Source organism: Amblyomma maculatum, chromosome 5, assembly GCF_055883805.1.
Source record: "Amblyomma maculatum isolate TAMU_Amacu chromosome 5, ASM5588380v1, whole genome shotgun sequence".
NCBI classification, from domain to species: domain Eukaryota; kingdom Metazoa; phylum Arthropoda; class Arachnida; order Ixodida; family Ixodidae; genus Amblyomma; species Amblyomma maculatum.
The window spans coordinates 155121451-155143627 of record NC_139348.1 but is presented as its reverse complement, the minus strand read 5'-3'; the positions used below and the strand labels follow the sequence as shown (position 1 = coordinate 155143627).

Sequence of the window (22177 nt, the reverse complement as noted above, 5' to 3'; positions counted from 1 at the left end):
TAATTTGTTGAGCATTTCAAAACTATAATGACGCTGATCCAGTGCAAAGCAACATATAATGTTGGGCTGTTAGGACTCGCAGACGCAGAGGTTTCTCGGCTGACAGCACATGGTGCACTGCGCACTCGTGCAGTGCCCCATGTTCGGCTGGGATGAGCACGACACGAGTTCGCGGCACTGTGCCACCGTATAGGTCACCGGTGGAGCGCGGAGAAGTCCCATCAGGCAACACACGGTAGCAGACACTACGGGAAGACGAGCCTTGACGACGCAGCGGGACTTAAGGCCTATGTCTTTCTAGCCTATGTCTGCAAAAGTCATGTCCTATGTCTATGTCTAGCCTATGTCTGCAAAAGTCATGAGAATAACCCGACTATGGGCTTGTCTACACGCGTCCATAGTCGGGTCATTCTCAAAATAGAGGATCAAACGAATGATTGTGATCGATAGAGGATATGGGAATGCTGCAGAAACCCCAGCACCAGCAGCGACCTCTTGGTGCACAAAAGTATTTCAAATAAAATATTTCAAAGCACAATACCAAATTGTTAAACTATACAACGAATTGACTTCTTGAAGACAGTAACTGAACAAAGAGGAAGGTCCCACGTTCAGGAACTATAAACATTTGCATTGAAGGAATCATGGGCATGAGCAGCAAGAGAAATATGATCAAAACAAAGTTCGGGTGACAGCTCAGCTCCTTTTTTTTTTTTTTTTTAAGTACATAGCGCGACAGAGTTGACGTTTCCCGTCTGCACGTGTACATGCAATTTGCTACTCGATTATACACTAATCCCTCACTTTCTGCCTTTTATCCTACATATATATCATACGGTCGTATGCAGGCTATCACCTCATGTGAAGACCACCCGACATAAAGATGTAGAGCGCCGTTTTAACCAACCCGTATACGAACGTGCCTGTATGCTCTAGCAGCAGCGTGTTTCAATCGGGGTCCAAAGGTACCACAGAGTTCAATTCTTGTCTCACTCTCCCATAACAAAGGAGCTACCCGAGTTGCCAGCTCCTGTCGACTCGGCCATGTCATGTCTCCCTAGAGCAAGGCTGGTAAATCGAGCAGTGCTTGTTTGGCCTGCGACTAACCCCTGAGAATAGCAGGTGTGAACGGGAAGAAGAAAAAGAATACCTTGCCAGCCGTCCTCAGACAAAGACGACGGCGAAGCACAGATCGCGTGCAGAAGCACTGCGCATGCTAAGGGCATCGAACGTTCTCTTCAGCGGGAACCGCTAAAAGCGAGAGAGAGAGACTACTTCGCAACCCTAGACAGGGACGCCTCAAGTGGGGAACATGCACCTCCTCGTCAAAGTATGCCTTCTCCTCTGCGTTGCTGGTAAGCGACAATCGTCGTTCGCTCGCGGTTCCCAGCGCGCGATCAAGGTGGCTCTATTCAACACGCACTCCCGGAATTTTCGTCCAGCTGAGACCAGGATAACGATGGAGTTTGTAGTCCGATATTACTCATGTGGAGACACGCCGGTACTGCTAATCGAGGTTCACTCTGTGTCACGTCACGTCATTTATGTGCTTAAATGAATTGTTACAGCGGTGTGCCTGTATCCGCTTTTGTGATCAGCGTGAGAGACTGTTGAGCAACTTCGGAAGGTGGAACGCGCTGCTGGACAGCATCGCTGCTATATTTCCGAATTGTTTGGCAACAAAAATTAAGGGGTACACTTAAGCTGCGCCTTTAATTGGGTATGGCGCAATAGCGTAGGCTACCAACCCACACATATAAAGAACCACTTCAACCATGGCCTAGTGGCCCTAGCAGGCTGATTCTGATATCACTATCCCATTTGAGAGGCCCGAGTTGGCAGCGTTACCTCAGGCAACCCTATATGTGCAGTCAGTGCGCGGTGATGCCAGCTACCGCCCGCCAGCTCCATGCTCATGGTTTTTTCAATCGACCATCGACGCCAGATTTTCGGTGAACGGGGCCTTTAACGTTGTCGAGTTAAAACTGCTCTTGAAGTTTTCAGAGAATATTAGACCAGCAATGCGAGATAGCTTCTCCTGTTTTGTAGCGAGAGCTACACTACGGGTAGCCACTTCGCCTCTTCGCCGTGATCGCACTTTCGTCGTGGTCGCACTTTAGCCGTGGTTACACTGACCTTGAGGAGGGGGAGGAGAAAAAGACCTTGGCCGTGGTTACGCTGACCTTGAGAAGAAGAAGAGGCGGTAGCTGGCAGCTGACATGGTCGAGCACTAGCTGGACGTTAGGCAGGAGCTGCCAACTCGGACCTCTATTGTGATATGGGAGGGCGATATCACAACCAGCCTGCCAAAACCTTGCATTCACGTTATTCCTAGGCTCCGCAGGCACGTGCACACGGCTCAGTGGCTGGTAGCTTACGCTAGCGCTCATCGCGAAGGTGGGAGGGAAAACAGAGAAAGAGGCGCCGAGGGCTTCGGACCACCGCGCGATAGAGGCTTTCGCCTCATCGCACTTTAGTGATCAAAAGTGACCCCTGTGGCATAAAGCTGAAACCATAGAGTAAACTACTATGTGCAAAAGCCATGTCTTTACTTTACTTTCAAACCGAACCTAAGCGTAGCCATGCAGATAGCTATCGCATAACTCCAGGTTTAACCACAAGCTAAACCACAGCTGATTTCATTGCGAAAGCAATACTACGCCAGGTCTAACCACTCGTCGCTGTGTGCCGTGTCCGTGGTTCCTCATAAAAAAAAAAAAAAAAAACAGCCTGTCATGACGTTTGATTACCCCTATGCCATGGGCAGGATCTGCCAACTGGGGTCGCTCCTCTCACACGGGGGCGATATCAGAATCAGCCTGCCAGAGCCGTTTGCATTCTCGTTACCCCTACGACACGCAGACACGTATAGGAAATAATGTAGCAGGCAAAAGAAGCTTCAGCCGTTGCTTTCGCAATTCAACTAGGGTTAACCAGAGCTAAACCACAACTAATTTTTTATTGACTGATACGACCGGAACAATTGCCGACATACGCATGAAGGGTAACGTCGTCCACACATCATTACCACCTTTACCATCACACAGCCTCCCTTCCTTGCACACCCCAAGAGTAATAACCACATCCGCCATGTTTTACCTTCATAACGACGGCATCAGGTACACAAATTCGTGCTCACTGACAGCACCGTCTGCAGCAGGCTCATCACTCTTCCACGCTTGACTTCGCGGTGCGGCTCAGGCGTCTATACTAGCGGGTAGGCTATTACCATAAGCACTCGTCATTATAACGTAAGCTAACTATATAAACCTCCGCACAGATCTCTCGGGCCGGATGGATTGACACATAAAGTCTAAGAATAGTGAAGAGCCATCTTTAGAGTGGCTACTTGAGGCCTTGAACACAATTTGGACCTCTGGAGACGTCTCGACTCCTTGGAAACCTGCTGAGGTCGTTCCGATCCCTAAGCCCGGGAAATCTCCAAGATAGGCAACCTTCGCCCAATAGCGCTTACGTCCACACTTTATACGCTACTACAACGAATGTTAGCTATGCGGCTGTCATGGCGGCTTTAACGATATCCCTGGTACCATCTAGCTTAGATTGTTTTCGCCCTCACTTGGGTACTGAGGATGAGTTGGACCATGGCTGGAACCTTAGTGCGCTCCGTATTACGGTCTCGGCTTGTATGTCAAGCCCGATTTCAACCTCTCACACTAAGAGATTGAGACCGCACGGAAGCAGTCAACAGAGAGGCAATACGTGTCATCACTGGCCTTTCTCGCCTGACGCTCTCCAAGTGGAAGCCCAGCTGAGCACCACTGATGAGCTTGTGGAGCAGCGTCGTGCAGCGCGCTACTTGAAGCGTCAAGCTTTAGCTGCAGAGTCTGCACTCGGCTGCTCGATACAACACCTTCGCAATCTCCATGGCAACAACCGCAGGTAACAGACAACCGCCCGCTGCGTGCGATGCGTCACGTTCAATATTCAGTGGCAGAAGCAGAGCCTCGTCGTAGCGCAGACACTATAGGGCCGCTTCAAGCTTGCGATAGCAGCCTCATTTGTCCAGCTCTTCCTGAGGAACTCCAGACATATTCATATATAACAGATGCAACGCACCTTCCTTCTCTAATAGCAGAGCTCGTCGCCATTCGAGACGATTTGTCTACATTAGCACAGAGGCTCTCTGCTGCACTGCCGACCCATTTGCTCTTTTGTACAGATTCCACACAAGCAGTCTGAGTTCTACGGCGCATAGCCAGTACCCCAGACATCATTAATATCTACTATATAGTGCAAACATTTCCGTGCCCTGTGCGTGTTGTCGGCTTGCCACACTATGCACCGTCTCAGAGAAACTGATAACGCGTCCTGTCCACAGGGGGTGAGATTCCTTCGCCACTCCGCTCCGCGGAACGCCTTCCCGTAGAAGTATTGCGCAGGCGAGGTGAGAGCTGTATGTGCATGCTATGGCTTGATCGCCTGATACAGCGTGCGTGCTCCAATTACTACAGGCCGAGGCAAGCGCACGGAAAGAGCTCGTCGCCATTCGAGACGGTTTGTCTACATTAGCAGAGAGGCTCTCTGCTGCACTGCCGACCCGTTTGCTCTTCTGTACAGATTCCACACAAGCAGTCTGAGTTGTACGGCGCATAGCCAGTACCCCAGACATCCTTAATATCTGCTATATAGTGCAAACATTTCCGTGCCCTGTGCGTGTTGTCGGCTTGCCACACTATGCACCGTCTCTTAGAGAAACTGATAACGCGTCCTGTCCACAGGGGGTGAGATTCCTTCGCCACTCCGCTCCGCGGAACGCCTTCCCATAGAAGTATTGCGCAGGCGAGGTGAGAGCTGTATGTGCATGCTATGGCTTCGTCGCCTGATACAGCGTGCGTGCTCCAACTACTACAGGCCAAGGCAAGCGCACGGAAATGCAGTAGCTGACGACACGGCCAGGGCACTCGCCTACGGCTCTCACCGCACCTGTGCAATCGTTCCCAAGGAGCTCACACCCGCGGCACGAAGTTAAGTTCAAGTTGAACTGGCCGATTGTGTGCAACACCGTTCATTATGGTCTCTATCACTTACGGTGTCTCCGTTTCTGAAAACGGACGAAACAATGCAACAATACACGAAGGCAAAGTAATGTTTGTTTCAAATAAAATAAAATTACAATCGTCGATGCACCATTTCGCAGGAAGTCATCTTCACAACTGTCCCTTTGAGGGCCAAGCTTGCGCCCTAGCGCCTATTATAAATATCATAAATCAAGTTACCGTCATCATGCGTTTGATTACAGTTGACGCGATATGCCATACACGGAGCGCCTTCCCGCGGGAAAGTGAAAAATATTGGCTTTGAGGGAAGACAGGCCCGCAGTAACTCTCGCTTGTCAGCGGACACCTCACCCCGAGAGAAGGAGGAAGAAAGGCATGAGAGAAGAGGGGGGCCAGAATTAGTGGCGGAAGGCGCTGGACTAATTTCGACCCTTGTGGTTCTTAAGGTGAAGCAGTAAACTGACACGCCATTCATTACGCAGGAGTTTTCGCCAAACGCCACAGGCCAGAAGCAGCAATAGCCAGAGAGGCCGTAGGAGAGGAGGAGGACCAAGACCGCCCTCCTCCGGACGTCATCGGAGACGTGGCCCTGCGGGACCGCCTGGACTACGCGCGCAGAGCCAGGATGCTGCGCCTGCTCAGGCTGCGCAGACAGCAGCAAGCCGGCTCCGAGTCGGAGTCGGGGACGAAGCCGCGACCGAGTCAGAACGCACCCGCGGTCGCCTCCCGTGGGGCAGGGGATGGACGAGCCGAATACGCCGACGAAGGCGACGAGGGCTACGGGGATGACGACATTGTCGCCGGCGACACGCTCTACGACGATGACGAAGAGGAAGACGACAAGCGCGAGGATGTGGTACGAAAGAAACATGTCGCGCTGCTGCCACTGCTGCCCACGATGCCGATACGCAGGGCTGCGGTCAACTGCTTACTAGTGTTCCTGTGTATGCTCCCGCCTCCCTGCGGGAGCATACACAGGAACACTATAGTGCTTACGAACCACTTATAATACAAATAAGGCATGGCATCCCCAGGCATGAGTAAAACTTTCTGCTGGGCTAATTAGGTATTTTTCTATGCTATTTTGGGTACGTATTTAGTGTGACAGAGACGAAAAAAGCACACATATGGAACGCGCGAGCACAACTGTCCCGTTCTTCTGCTGTCTTTTGTTGTTCCTGCCGCGCTACATGCATACCAAAATACCCAGCGATGGACAATACAAATAAGCTTGCAGTGTGGACAAACGAGGGTACGGGGAAGGCGTACGGAGAAAAGAAAAGGCGCAGTATTTGTCAAGGTCACTTGAAGGTCAAATTCCTGTGCACGAGGACTTTGGCTTTACATCGCGTAGCAAAAGCCAACTCAGCAAAAAAAAGGGTAGAGACACCTCGGTAAACAAGCACAGAGCACTTGGGGATACACAACTAATAAAGTGGTGAGAAGTATCTGAAAATGGGCAATGATACCTTCTGGAATGTGAATTTGTTCCTAAAGCTAGAAGTGCAAGCCAGGCGAAAACTAAACCAGACAGACCGTTATCGGTAGACGCACATAACAAAACTACCAATCAGCCAGTGAAGGGGGATATGGAATGGACATAGTTCGAAAACCGGGCAGCTGGGGTAAAATTTCGGACGAAGAGCGGCTGCGGAACATGGACGAAAACCAGCGGGCTCTAACATAGGCGTATGCGCAGAACGTGTGCTGATTCAGTGTTGAGAAAGAGAACTGGAAAACCAACCAGTGAGCACACGGGACCAAAGCACACCAAAACATTTCTTTGTCTGATCTTTTTTTCTTTGTAATGGACGCATACCTCGCGGTACATTCAGCTACAACCACTGCATAATTTATAGTCTAACAGAGTGCAGTAATGCGAAATTATCAATAGTTGGCTCACTGTCGAACTATATCGATGGTAAAAGAATTATCGACGTTACCATTAACGATCGGCGAATAGTCAATGCGGCATATATGTTGCCAACGTTTTCCCAGGTGTCCTGAGCACGCGGCATGGCGATGGTGGTTACTCAATACGTACAATCTGCAATCCTCCGTAGAGTACTGCGATGGTCTCGCAATAGTGACCGGAGCCGTCGATAAGGCTTATGGCGCACCGTTGTACGAGCCTGGTTCTGAGCCGAAATCGGATTCAAAAACTACTTCAGCGGTTATTTTTTCTGACTTTCGCGCACTTGGGAATTTAGCTGCTGCTTACTAAAACAGCAGAAGCTGCCGAGCGTGCCAGGTGTAAGACTGCAGGAAACGCCGAGCGTTCCAGTACAAACGATGTTGACGTAGATTAAGCCATGAATGCCAATACTTCGAGGATGAGAAAAATTCGGCCATGATCGACCACCGGTATGATGGTCAAACTCGTTGTGGGCGGTGCTGATTCGCTTCTGGCTTTCTGAAACGAGTTGGGACAATAAGTCTGTAGTCCCCTGCTTAAATGACCATCCTTCTTTGTTCCTTAGGCATGAGAGCCACCACCACCAAAAGTATCGTATATTCTTTACTCATACTGACGGCATCATTGGACACATCTATATAATAAGCTGACTTGGACCAAGGGTTAAAAAATTAAATATTTCAGATAACCAAGAGAAATCAGTAGCATACACCTGCCAGCCGTCTTGCGCACCACATGCAAGTTTTTGTTTCGGAAATCATAATTGGTTAATTTTTCTAATTTACTTATTATTGACTTCGTGATTTGCAAACTTGGAGAACACCTTCAGAAACTCACATTCAATTTATTTGCTATAAAGAAAGCCTCACTCACGCGTATCTTTAAGAAAGCCCGCGAATTCGACAGGCTGATATATGTCTGCGGTGTTTTCTTCGCCCGCTTGAGCTAGTCGGCGCATGTGAGGGTGCAAGTTGCAGTGACCGCGCAGCGAGCTGGCTGAGCGGGCAGCAACCATCGCCAACTTATCAGCCAAACGCTAGAACTGGCCCATCGAGACACGGCCGCAGGTGATATCGATTTACTCAATCCGCGGTTTAGAGCAGCACAATCGTGACGCGAGAATGAGCTTGTCACGTGATTGTTTTTGTATTTCGCGGGCTTTCTTTGGAGCTCGGAAAATATATACTTGCGACTTTATCGCAAATAAATGGAATGGGGGGTTTTGAAGGCGCTCTCCAACTTAGCAAATCACCTTTATTGTCTGAAGTCAATATTAAGTAAATTATAAAAATTAACCTAAATAACTAATGAATTATTTCTGAAATAAAAAAAAATACCTGCTGTGCGCAAGACGTCTGGCAGCTGTATGAAACTGGCTCTGGTTTCCCTGGGCTATCTCAAATACTTTTTTTTAACCCTTGGTCCAAGTTAGCTGGGACACCCGGTATCGCTCGCGCTTCACGCCAAAAGTGAGTGCTGCCGTGACCACGTCCCTCCCCTCCCGCTCTTCACCGGACGCAGCGCGGCAGAGTCGGCAGAGCCAAGGGCGACGACCAGCGACCGGGAGGCCGCGTCCGGAGCAGCCACCGTGACCCCTACACGGACGTGGACGACCACGACGACCGCGGCGGTGGCAACAACTACGGCGCGGATCACCGCGGGGAAAATCAGCCCGCAGAGGACCCTCAGGACAAGGGAGGCGCAGGTGCAGGAAGCGATGCCGACAACCTCGGGTCGGCAAAGGATCGGGACGACCTGAGGCTGCGGAAGCGCATGGACTGCATTGTCGTGAGTGCGGATGATGCTTGCTAGTCGCGGTTAGACGTAGTTAGGAAATGATGCGATCGGCAATAGAGAGATTTAGCTTACCGTGATCCGCGATCCGCTACCGTGATCCGCCACCGTGCTTTCCACTGCGCATGCCCAGATCCCCTTGACGCCGATAGATAGCGCCACATACTTGATGTCGGCACATAGACCTGCCGCGTCGGGACCAATCAGCTTGTGCGCCCCGCCCACGCGCGGTAGAGGGTCACGGTGGTGGATCGCGGATCACGGTGAGCTAAATCTCTCTATTAATGGATCACCGCGTGTTATTCACCTACGACCTATAAATAATTTATGACTGAACTTCTCGATTTATGCTGTTTGAGTTTCATCTGCATGGCTGTGACATGTAGCTGGTGTTCTTGTGAGGTGCGGAAAACCAAATATAATCGCTGATCCGTAGTTTTAATTCACCACAGCATCTAAGCGAGCCCGCTTCAAAAGATGGCATAACAACACTGTGTCAGCAGTTATACAGCTGCTTTTCTCGTGCCCTGCTGCAAGACCTAAACGCCGACTACACGTCTCACCATCTGAGTTCAGTTGATGAAACCGAAACAGAATCAATAAAGAACTTATGAATTATGTAGCCGTCATAGGTGAATATCTCAAGGTGATCCTTGTTTGCATGCATGTGTACTAATATATGAAGCATATCATTTTAAAGAACAAAACATGCAAGCGAAAATAGGCGCCTAAGTTTTCTAACCCATGTACGCATAGTGTAGGACACCAGATTCTGTGCAGAAATTTTAAGTGCAGTAACTCTAAGAGCTAACTGCATAAAAGCTTAGGCCTGCTAGCATAGGTTAAAGAGGGCCCAAACATTCCCTGTCCAAGCTTTGCATTGTGTGCGTTCAGAAAAAGCCGTCAACTGACCAGATTCGACCGCATCTATCACATTGTGATTTCCCAAAAAAAGAAAAAAAAATTGTCCATCGTAATGAGAGAGCCACCACGCACGATGAGAAATATGTCATTAGAGCTGGTGTCAAATGTTTTCAGCTTTACAACGCATTCAGCATTTTCTTCCTTACGTTTTTTTTTTTTTTTGCACTTTTCTAGGCCTTGTACGTAAATGCAAAGACTCTATGTTCCATGCACGCACCTTACACAAATGTCATACTCCCTTTAGAGTACTGAATTTACGCTCAAGTAAGAGCTTTCTTTAATTCAACATAGTGTAGGTGCTATATCATTGATATGACTCTCAAGAGAATTAAAACACATTATCCGAAAAAGTGTTATCCAGAACGGTCCTCAAAAAGTCATCAATGAAACATGACTGGCACAGAACTTACTGTTATTACCGTGCTTTGAATAACCTGTCATTCTGTGCATAGTCGGATACAACTTAAGTCTGCAGTAGCCGACACACGATTCTTCCGCGACAGAAAGCAGTCAGCTGTTAGGGCTTTTCTGGTTACCCAAATAGAAAGCTAGCTATCAGAACAAATTAAAGGCGCAATAATTTCGATGCATCTGGCTTGTCTGGCATTGTCAAATATTAAAAACTGGTTATGTTTACTATTCAGCGGAGTAATACAAACGCCGCGTGCCACTGCCCACAGTTAGCAACTGTTGTTTTTATAAGTTGTATCCTACTAAAGGATTTTTGTTTCTCCAGAAGCGAACTTTTCTGAAACGCGTAAAAACAAGGCAGTTTTATCGTTTAGCTCCGCACCGCGCACCCGCGAAGAGTGCCTAAATCTTGGCGCTCTGCCAACTTTGACAAAAGCGTCGCTTTTATAGACCTTGTCAAAAGATAAACACGCGATGCTATCGGCGCTCAGCATCAAGTTTTTAAGCTAAGGTTTCGCAATCGTATTACCCAAATCCACGAGAAAATACAATTGTATCAGCCGCAAGAAAATGCATTGCTTCCATAAGGCATCGGTTGGAAAAGGGAGGAAATCGTATTAAGCCGAAACACGTAATAAGCGGGATCGCACCAACAATACTTCATGATTGTAGTTAATAGCATGGTTTACCACAAAAGAGATCTTCTGCCGCCACAGAACAGGGCACAGAAATGCACACCAGTCAACGTGAAGTAGCCATGATTCGAGCGCTTCTCGACCCCCACTGATGCAGGACCGTGTGAACCACTGCATCGAGTGGTGCCGCCTCAAGCCCACCGACACTCGGCTGAGGCAGAACAGAGACAACGAACCGTGCCGCTACTGGGTGAGTACGCATGTATAGTTTCCGCTCCTTCGCTAGTTAGCAACGGGTTCCAGAGCAAACGGCTCACTCTCTCGCCTCACGCTACATCGAGGACAAACCAATAATGGCCATCATCGATAGGTTTCCGCATCCCTCCAAGTATCTTAGGCCAGCTGCGGCCGCCACATCCCGGCAAACTTCATAATCTCATCCACCCATCGAACAGTATGCCGCCTCCTGCATTACATGCCTTGTCCATTTCTTCGTCCCGATTTACACTAGAATGTCAGTTACTTGAGTTATTTCTCTGACCCACTCTGCACGCTTTCTATCTCTCAAAGTTACGCCAATCACGTTCAGTTCCAGATCCATAGCTCTCTACGCTTCTGCCCCATAAGTGAGCGGCCATAAGAAACAGCTGTTACCATATATACTCGCGCAATGAACGCACTTGTTGTTTAGGGGGGAGAGAAAAACGACAGAGTGTATGTATATATATATACATGATGTCACACAACTTTCCCGATTATATATTTTATTCTAACAGTTTCGGACGGTGGACCGCCCTATTTTAGGGTAGAATTGAGAATGGAATTCCATTCTAAGTGTCCCAAAGCGACTCGGGCTATGGGGATGCCATAGTGGAGGACACCGTATATATGCATCACCCAGGGTTCTTTAACTTGCACTGATATGGCATCGTACATGGGCTTGCCTGTGCCTCCATCGAAAAACGGTCGCCAAGGCCAGTAGCAGCCAAGTGCTCTAATCACTGAGACACAGAGCAGGGTGGGCATCCTTGCAATGGCCTCATGCCACCATTATGTGTACTCCCGTCCATACAATAACAAATTCAGGACAACAACAAAAAAGAAATACAGGTAAACCTCCACATAACACAACTTCATGCAGCGAATTCCTCGATATTACGAAGTTTTTAAATTCCCCAGCGCCGTCCCCATTGAAGTGCGTGCATTTGAAAACTCCATGTAACGACCATGTAAAGAGGTATAAGCAACGGCGAACGGCGGGACGCGCGCCGCAATCAGACAACACACGCGGTCGGCGCCATACAGGAAGAAGGGGGCTGAGCTGGGGGGCTGAAAGGGGGGCGGAGCTGGTTACGAGGCCGACGCCGACGCGAAACCAAGGAACGGGCGCCAAAGATCTGCCCTCTAAAAAGTGCGCGTGCATCGCTGCCACGCGGTTGCTCGCGTACTCCCGCGCGTCGGAAGCGGGAACAGAGGAGCGCGCAGCCCTCCCGCAAACTGATCCCCCCCCCCCCTTCCCCGCTCCCTCGTAGACGTATGTAGACATGCTGCTGCGCCAGCCGCGACGGAGTCACGAAGGTGGAAGTTGCTGCCACAGTAGCGCCGCGCCCTCAGCGCGATCGCGAAACGTTCCAACGCTCTGTAACTAAGGAAAATTCTGATTTACTTGATTTACTATAAACGCTTTCAAGGTGGCTTCCCTTAGAATCAATTCTTAATCTGGTTTTCGTTCTGCATTGTCCTTCTGAGTCTTCAAGCAAAAACTGCATATAGCAAAAGCCTGGATGTAACGAAAAATTGCAGACATTTTACAATTTCGTTATAACCAAATTTAACTGTAATAAACTAAGGTTTTGTATGTGCCCTTCATACAACAATGCGCAACAACCCACTGAAGACATGGCCCCACCAGCGGGTACAAGAGAAAACAAACCTCATCCACTGCCAGGTCCAGGGGGATGGCAGACATTGTGACTGTGTGCTCTGCTCTCATTTCAGAAAGGGGACTCAAAGAACAAGTGGATGCAGAGCGGAATCTGTCGCAACGGCAGGTGCAGCTGAGCGAGCGCGGCCTCACCACAAGAGCTTCCTTTTGTTGTTCCTTCGATGCCATGTGGAGTGCTCCCTGGGAGTGGGGCCATGTTGCCTGAAGAGAACATTCCTTTGTTGCTTTGGGAAGTTTGTTTGGTAGCTCATTTTACTGTGTACTGACACTGTCTGTGCTATGTTGAGACAGTCATCCCAGGTGGGATGGCTCCTTAACACAGCAGAGCATTCAACACAGATACGGCATGGTGCATTCACTATACTGCTCTTTGCAGTCAGGCTTCAGCTAGTCATTATCTGGTAACTTTCTTTTGAGGTGGAACTTGACTAAAGGTGTTAATGCCTTTCGAATTTCGCCTGTTCACAGCGCGGGACAATGACAAATGAGCCACGCAGTAAAGGAAACATTAGAGGTCACAGTTCAGAGATGACAATGCACTCTTGTGTGATAAAAATAATTACACAACAGCTTACTTTAGACGAATGAGGTAAACTGGCACTTCTGCTGTTCCTGCTCTCACTGTTGCATCAGAAAGCAGTGAAAGTTGGTCTTACGAACCAAATTTCAATGACAGCAAGCTGTTGCACCCAGTATACCATAGCAGTTAGCGTTACTCCTTTTTGTGGCTCAAGAACAAAAATGCTGCCACAAACAGCAAGACGCTTCTCAAATAACTGTTGCACGCTCTGTGCCCCACAAACCCCACTGCAAAGGCGCGCCTCCAGATTAAGATATGCACAGTTCCTTAGTCCACAAAAACCCATTGCACATCCGTCTGTGTGAAGCCACTCCTATCTGGACTACCATTAATAAAATAGAATCTCCAACCCAAGAGCCTCCAGCTATACACCTACACTTTCCAGAAGTCCATAGTGAACGCAGATTAAAAGCCGCTGTAAAGTGAAATGTGAAATCAATTCTAGTAATTCAGATTTGCAGTATAATATCGCAGAGTAGTGACAATGCTGTCAGCAATAAAAGACTGGCGCATTTTGCTTTATTGGGCTGACTCACGCTCTCAAATAACTAAGCAATCCAGTGGCGGAGATAGCAGCAAAAGGGTGTTCGCTGATCGTTGAACTATAAATACCTTGTCAGCGCTTAAATGAAAGTCTTGGAAGAAACATGTAGATAAAGCTGCCAAAGGTGACTAGAACAGCATGAAAAAATGTGCAAGCAGATGTGCATGGCTGCAATATTTCCAGATACGCACCTGGCAAAAAAAAAAAATAATAAAGCTCACCCTCTGCAACACCGAACATAAACAAAGAGCATAAGATTGTTCTGCGCAGTGAAAGTAAGTGATACAGCTGCATGCTGGCAGCTGTTGAAAGCAACAAATAAAGATTACATCAGTTTGCTGCAATATATTTTGATCATTCAGTGATGCCAAGTGCTTCTTCGTTCATGGTAAGCTTTAAAAATTTGTGCCCATTATGTACTTCGCCATATTTCATGAAATGGTGAAGCTTGCCAGCCATCCCAGGCTAGCAATGCACACTCCCCTGGAAGTTCAATACATATGCACCCTCTGGCATAAGGCATGGCATGCAATAATATGGAAGCGATAAAGCGCAGCAAAGCATAAAAACAGAGCAAGTATTTGGAGAACTCCAAATGATGCCATCACAGTTGAAAATGGTAAATGTTCATATATAACTTGCTCAGAATCAAGAAACTAACATGTTAAAAGAGATGAGCCAGGGTGAAATCCACATAACCTGCACCCGCACTGGCTCTCACAAAGTGTCGGAGTTGTGAAGGATAATAGATACTGCATTGATTCCTTCATTCAAAACTGCCTGTAAACACTCCAAATATTGCTATACCCAGCAACTACATCAACCATTTTCACTTGCACACCTTTCCTTGACATCCTACCCTATGGTACCATTCTCTTTTGGCTGCGGAGGTGGTTACAAGGGACAATGCGATGCCAACAAATACATTACTAGTTACTAGTTACTGCAAAACGCAGGAACGGGTGCCAAAAAGCTGCACTCTAAAATTCCAAGAGCACTGTGGAATCCACACTGCAGAAATGCGAAAGCATGTTGCTGGTGCACATGGTGCATCACGTTTGAATGTCATTATCAACTATAAATGCACAGTCATTATTGCTAATGCCATCATTGTCATTTTCACTAATTGCAGCGTCATTGTCATTGCTACTATCATCATCACAGTAGACTAGGAGAATTATGACGTGCGTTTCACGATCCTGGGCATGGCGCAGTTGGTTAAAGCGCTCGGCTGGGCATCCAAGGGATGGAGGTTTGATTCCCGGTGGAGATTTATTTATTTATTTATAGAGCTGGTTACGAGGAACAACGGTGACACCGCGAAACACAGGAATGGGCACCAAAGAGCTGCGGTCTAAAATAGGAGCACCCTATCTGAAATTTTATTGACAGTTTCGAACAGCTCACAGCAATTCGGAGACCGCAATAAACTGAATGCCAGGTAGTTAGGCTCCCTGACACAACGATGCTAACCCGCAATGATGCAGTCGAATTGCACATTAGCATCAGGTAGGGTGGCTTTTCCACATCATCCCCTTATTGTAAAGAAAACAGTATGTCAAAGTGAAAGCTTTCCCTGTCTTTCACTACTTCCGTGACAGCCGACATGAGTGCATGATGATGACAAGGCTAAAATGTGCTGTAAACGGGTTCAGAAGATGTGGGCTTGGATTGACCATTGTGTTAACAAACATGCATGCCTCTGTATTTTTCACAGCACTGTTGATGGATGCGATATTGTCAGATGCCTCGCACCTCGCGGCCTCCACACTGGGCCGCAACGACGGCGAAGTGGTTGTTGGCGCGTAAAAAACGCTGGGCCTAGATTTGGTTCGAAGATTTGGAGAACTCTTCGTGGGTTGGCCTGCACAGCCCTGTACGTCCACACGACACTTACAAAAACGTCTGCTGCTCCTTTGACCGCGACACTGGTGGAGGTGCCATCACAGCCCCCTTCTGGGGCAGAACCCACGATCCACCCAACTTTCGTGACTACACCTCTGCATCGTCTAATCCGTAGGCTTCAAGGCTTGTGAGAGATAAACACAAGCAGAAAAATTACGGTGAAAACCTGACTCCACACAAGAGAAACATGTGCAAACCCAGGTTATATGTTATGTGCATGTGTCCATCGCGTTTGTTTCCTGCTCTTAAGTTGAGTTCCGTAAACAGGGTTCACCTGCTGTCATCAAGCATCAGCTAGCCCACAAACAATACACTATTGGATCAAAGGCACCAGTTTTTGCCAATCTGAAATGCCATCATAAATTATATTTTCCACCAGAGATACAAAACTGCCATCATAAACAACTAAAACTCTATAGTACACTTAAAGTTCTGACCTGAGGCCTTTTCTATTGAGGGGACGCTCCTGCAGACCACTCCAGCAGACATGGTCACATCCCCCTCCCTCCCCGTCACCCTGCAGACCCCTCGGATTCCAAAGCCATTCCATGGTGGCCAATTTGAGGATCCTGAAGACTGGCTGGCTCAGTTTGAACGGGTCGTCGAATTCAACAGCTGGGACAACACGGCAAAACTTCGGACACAATGAAATGCGAACCTTCACGCGAACGCTTGTTGCACCACCAACAGTCACTCGTGTACTGCGCGAAGCCTGACGCCTATGATTTGAGCGAGCACCACTTGGCACTGGCAGTTCAATACATTAAGTAGAAATTAAATGTGGTTATCAATAAAATTGGCAAATATCAAATAATTGGCAATATCCATGTTCATCCTATTAAGGTTTTACTAAAGCAGGCCTGTGTGAACAGTAATTTCTCGGTTCAAAGTGAATTGAAAGCACACAGCAAGTTTCTTCAAACTACCACTTTGAAGTGAATATATTTTCGAAAACTTCTGGTGCCCTAAAATACATTGAATGGCACAATAGGCATAGTGTTTGAAATCACACATTTTTCTAAAGCACATTTATTACAAAAATGAGAGTTCACTGAAACTATATTACAGTGATTGAAAACTATTGAAAAAATGCTACATTTAGCTTTTAAAATGCACAAATTCGATCAAACACACAGCAGCAACAGGAGTCAGGTGATCCCACGTAGCTCTTCCAGATTGATGCTAGTGCCATTCGATCCATAAATGGAGCTTAAGCCCAATAGTTATGCATGGGATTTCCAGGATGGTATTCAGGCAGTTCGATATAAGCACTAATTCAATATATCTGCGCCGTTCACTGTATTTGCACAAGATAAGATACTTTCAATTGCTGCAGAAGTAGCTGCAGAATTGGCTTCCTTAAATATATTTGAGGGCTCTGTACGTCCCGAAACTTGAGATAGCACAAAACTTTGCCAGTGACGCCAATACTCTCAACATCCACCACACTGGGCTAATAAAGGCACTTTCTATCTAGTGCAGCCCAGTCTAGAGTGCTCTCTTTGGCACTCGGGACTGGGCCCTGCTGAGTGCAAACTGTTAGTAGGCTTAAACAGGTCATCATAATCATCAACTGACACTACAAATGTTATCAGTTGGTACCGTAATAACTTAATTTCTATTAACCAAAATAAAACTAAATTAGTATGTTTTCACGATCCGCTGAAATCTATTCCTGTCATCACTCCAGTGTTTCTTCATTCTCCTCTGTGTAGCAATTGTTCTTGCTCTCCTATTCCATACCTCTCAAGTGTCAATTATCTCGGTGTTCATTTCGATTCTAACATGTCTTGGAACACTCACTTGGCTAACGTTTGTGAAAGGCTGCGCAAAATAGCCTGCCTGCTGTATTCTATTAAAGCACTATGCCCAATTTACGTAAGGAAAACAATAGCACATGCATTGGCGTACAGTGTGCTGAGATATGGAATTTGTTCTTTTTATTTCTGTTCAGTGTTTTGGCGCAATAAAGTTGATGCATTACTAAAATCCATAATTCGGGCGGTGATGTATGGTGTGCACATTACTAACAATTCCAGTCTTTTTTCATGCTCACACATGCCCTCGTTCAGGCTGTTATTCAAAGAAACAGTAATCCTTTCCTATATATGGAACAATGAGTTCTGCCTCCCGTATGTCCCCGCAGGAACATTACGTCCACGCGACCGCTTTTCTTTACCAAGAGTACGGACAAGATACGGGAAACGTGTCCGTGCCTTCTATGTACCTGATGTGTTAAACGACCTGCCAGATAATGTTTTATCTTCCAGCACGCGGAAAGAAGTAAAATCTTATATCTTTAATCTGTATGTGTAACTTTGTTTCTTTCTTTCTTTGTTTTTATTTCTTTTTATTTTTTTTTCTTCCCCGTCGTTTCTTACTGCCTTTCTTTAGTTTTTAGTTTGAGTCTTGTGCAATTGACTTACTGTGCCCCCCTGGGCTTGCTCCATTCTGCCGAGCGCTGCCCCACAAGCCCATTGTTGGCTTGGGCAGGCTCGTATTTGTATGTAATTTTTTTGAAATAAATAAATAATTTATATATATATCATCAGCCTGATTATACCCACTGCAGGGCGAAGGCCTCTCCCATATTTCTCCACTTAACCCGATTCTGTGCTAGCTGCATCCACTTGACCCCTGCGAACTTCTTAATCTCATCCGCCCACCTAACTTTCTGCCGCCCCCTGCTACGCTTTCCTTCCCTTGGAATCCAGTTTGTTACCCTCAGCGACCATCGGTTATCCTCTCTTCGCACTACATGTCCTGCCCATGTCCATTTCTTCTTCCTAATTTCTACTAGAATGTCGGTAACTTGAGTTATTTCTCTGACCCACTCTGCATGCTTTCTATCTCTTAATGTTACCCCTACCATTTTTCGTTCCATAGCCCTCTGGGTTGTCCTCAACTTATGTAGAACTCTCTTGGTTAGCCTCCACGTTTCAGCCCCATAGGTGAGTACAGGCAAGATGCAACTGTTGTATACTTTCCTCTTGAGCGATACCGGTAAGCTGCTAGTCATAATCTGCGAGTGCTTGCCAAATGCGCTCCATCCCAATCTTATTCTTCTTGTTATTTCCTTTTCATGGTCCGGATTTGCGGTTACTACCTGTCCTAAGTAGACATATTCGCCTACTACTTCCAGTATTTCGCTACCTAATGTAAACTGCTGTTCCTTCCCGAGGCTGTTGAACATTACCTTAGTCTTCTGCATATTGATTTTCAAGCCTACCTTTCTACTTTTTCTGTCTAGGTCATCAATCATTATTTGCAGTTCATCCCCCGAGTTGCTTAGCAAGGCAATGTCATCAGCAAATCGCAGATTACTGAGGTATTCTCCATCTACCCTTATCCCTAACTGCTCCCATTCCAAGTCTCTGAATACTTCCTCTAAACAAGCTGTGAATAGTACTGGGGAGATTGTGTCTCCTTGCCTAACACCTTTCTTTATGGGAATTTTGTTGCTTTCTTTATGTAACAAATGGTTGCTGTGCAGCCACTATATATATCTTCCAGCACTTTCACGTACGGCTCGTCTACCCCCTGAATTCGCAATGCCTGCATCACCGCCGAGGTTTCAACTGAGTCAAATGCTTTTTCGTAATCAATGAATGCTATGTATAAGGGCTGGTTATATTCCGAGCATTTTTATATCACCTGATTGACGGTATGGATATGATCGATAGTAGAGTACCGTTTCCGAAACCCTGCTTGATCCTTTGCTTGATTGCAGTCTAAGATTGTCCTGATTCTATTAGCGATTACCTTAGTAAATACCTTATACGTAACAGACAGTAAGCTGATTGGTCTGTAATTTTTAAGGTCCTTAGAGTCCCCTTTCTTGTGAATGAGGATAATGTTTGCATTCTTCCATGCTTCCGGTACCGTCGATGACACCAGGCACTGCGTATACAGGGTGGCCAGTTTTTCTAGCACGATATCCCCCCCGTCCGTCAGCAAATCTGTAGTTATCTGATCCTCTCCAGCTGATTTCCCCCTTTTCATAGTTTCTAGTGCTTTCTTGACCTCGTCCTTCGTCACTGGTGGAACGTCTGACTGTTTTTCCCTACCGCCAATCTCATTACGGTCCTGACTACTTTGGCTACTGTAGAGATCTGTATAGAACTCCTCGGCTACTTTGACTATCTCGCTACTTTGACTACTTTGACTATCTTAAACAGGTAGACACACTAATTGTTTTTCTTGTTTGAAGTGATGCAAGTGATGCACAATATCTGCACTCAGCACACAGTTATTACTTGAGTTTCTTGCTCTATGCCGTTTCGTTTTAGTTTCAACAGTCACATAGTGTCTGCAGGGCCACAAGATGGCATTATGTGGGGTTTGCAAAAACTTCCTTATAACTACTGTTTTGTCAAGCCGTGCTTCTGAGATATGAGCTGGCACAAATTTGTTTTATTGAAGTATCCTATTTCTAAATTTAGCTCCAACTCTTATTCTAGCCTACTTCAGAACTCAGTATAATTGTCAGTGAACAAACATCTATTATGTTAGTTTTGATATGTACCTCACAAGGATCCTGTTCTATCTGTGACATCACACATGACATTGTGCTGTTTAAACAATGGCCAAAACTACAATGGAAGAAATCAGCTCGAATTGTTTACTGGGAATAGTTTAGTGGGCGTAACGTAGTGATCATGCATAGCGTAAGCCCTCAACTAGTTAACAAAGAAACATGCCCAAAAGCCTTAAGCACCACTATAGCACTACAGTTGACTCTCGAATATTCAACTTAGACTCAAAAGAACCATAAAACGTCAAAACTATGAAGATTTCAAATTAAAGCAAGTCTTTTTTATGTACAGTTGAGAAAAAGTGGTACACAACACGCAGACGATGGCGGAGCCCAAGGAAATTGCATTTCAATTTGCCATCTGGCAACAGCTATCTGGGATCGAAACAAATTGTCATGGTTCGCCATTTTATCAATATGCATGTGTCGCGGTCACTGTCCTAGTCCCTGCTGCTAGATGGCTTTTTGATTCCGTTTTTCCGAGCCCCGCCACCGGCTGCATGTTGTATACCACTTTTGCTCCTTACTGTACTCTAGTTGCTAAAGTGCCTAAAGACTAAAGTGCCAGTTTGAATAAACGGACTGTTCAAAAGGAGCAAGTTCGAAACAACCAGAGTGTAAACTGCACCAGCACCAATCGCTAGCAGCAAAAAGCCAAAGCAGACTGACTCACCCAATGCCAGTGGATGGAGTCTAGCTTGGTCTTCTCCTTGGTGCACTCGACCAGCCCGGAGGCATCGCTCCACATGTACCGGTCCGTGAGCAAGCCTCGGGGTGCGAATCCCGAGATGGGGTTCCAACGCTGGTTCTCATAGATGTAGACACACTTCATGTCCGACATGGGACCCACTCGCACATTGTGCCCAGTCACACCTGCGTGAGGCCCAACATAGAAGCAAGGTTAAAGCTACACCCCTGCAGCACACCACACTCGAGTCACGCATCCGTAAAACTGTTTTGGCTATGCACTTGTACTGGCAGAATTGCATTTTAAATGAACATTGAAAACAACTCTATCTATTTTTTTTTTTTTTTTTTGTGCACATTGATTCTCCGGCTATGTCTCGGTGCGATGATGTTTGCCCGGCAGTGAAGACTGCAGTTTTTGTTGAGTTGATCTGAATATTAAACCCATGACATCTACACTGCAACAGACTCCAACAGACTCCATGGTTGCCATTTGGAAGTGAACAGGAGTGTAGCCTGGCTGAATCTTGCGTTTTTAGTGAGAGTAGCATCACTGTCACTGAGATGGTTGCATAGATAAGCAGCTTTGCTGAGGACTACTATCGGTACACTTCGACAGCTACTCCTTTGTTTATGCTTACTCTGAACAGTGCATATTAGTAATTAAAAGGCCAATGAAAGGGTGTTCACTGAGGGCAAGGAAGGCCGATGACACTGGTAGATATCGAATCACCCATCTTCCCAAAAAGTGTCTGACCTAGCACATGTAGAACCAAGAATATTGGCGATTAAAAACAGCCCCCATGCTTCTCCTTTCAACTCAGTGACCAGGTCGAGTGAGAAAACGAGAAAATCCTAAGAAGAACAGGCTGATACTGCACTCTGTCTATAAATATGTCACCCAGACAAATCAATTCACTTGTGAATATTTTTTTTCCGCTTGGTCCCCCACCATAGCAGTTGGGGAGTGAGGAGAAAGAAAGCTAGATGCGCTGTGGTCCCCTGCTTAATAAAGCTGAAGTTAACTTGTTTTTAAGCTAACTTCGCTTTTAGTATGCAGAAACAACTAGCCTGATAATATGCACTTTTTCCTACTCAATATGCACCCCACTTTTAAGCCAACAACAGTCCCTTCCTGGTGACATGAGACTTAAAATGACTTATGACTGACACCAGTGGCCACCACAAGGCATGGGAATAGTAGCAATTTTAAAAAATCATTTCCTAACTTTTGGTTAACTTTTGACGACTTCTGCATCGCATGCATGCTCTTTTGCATTTG

The 22177-nt window shown here is 46.6% G+C and overlaps 2 protein-coding genes across 3 annotated transcripts in view; one reads left to right on the top strand and one right to left on the bottom strand.

The window, feature by feature from the left end:
- Positions 1–22177, bottom strand: part of Pex23 (tectonin beta-propeller repeat-containing peroxin 23) — a 69268-nt gene that overhangs the window by 14599 nt on the left and 32492 nt on the right. For both annotated transcript variants that reach the window (XM_084604772.1, XM_084604773.1), the window contains exon 17: positions 20882–21081. In XM_084604772.1, the coding sequence (XP_084460898.1) occupies positions 20882–21081 (200 nt within the window). The remainder of the gene's footprint in view (positions 1–20881; positions 21082–22177) is intronic.
- On the top strand, positions 1313–12841 carry LOC146190039 (uncharacterized). The gene is made up of 5 exons (XM_084603427.1): positions 1313–1355; positions 5504–5877; positions 8458–8724; positions 10858–10950; positions 12699–12841. The coding sequence occupies exons 1-5, from the start codon at positions 1313–1315 to the stop codon at positions 12759–12761; spliced, it is 840 nt and encodes a 279-aa protein (XP_084459553.1). The 3' UTR covers positions 12762–12841.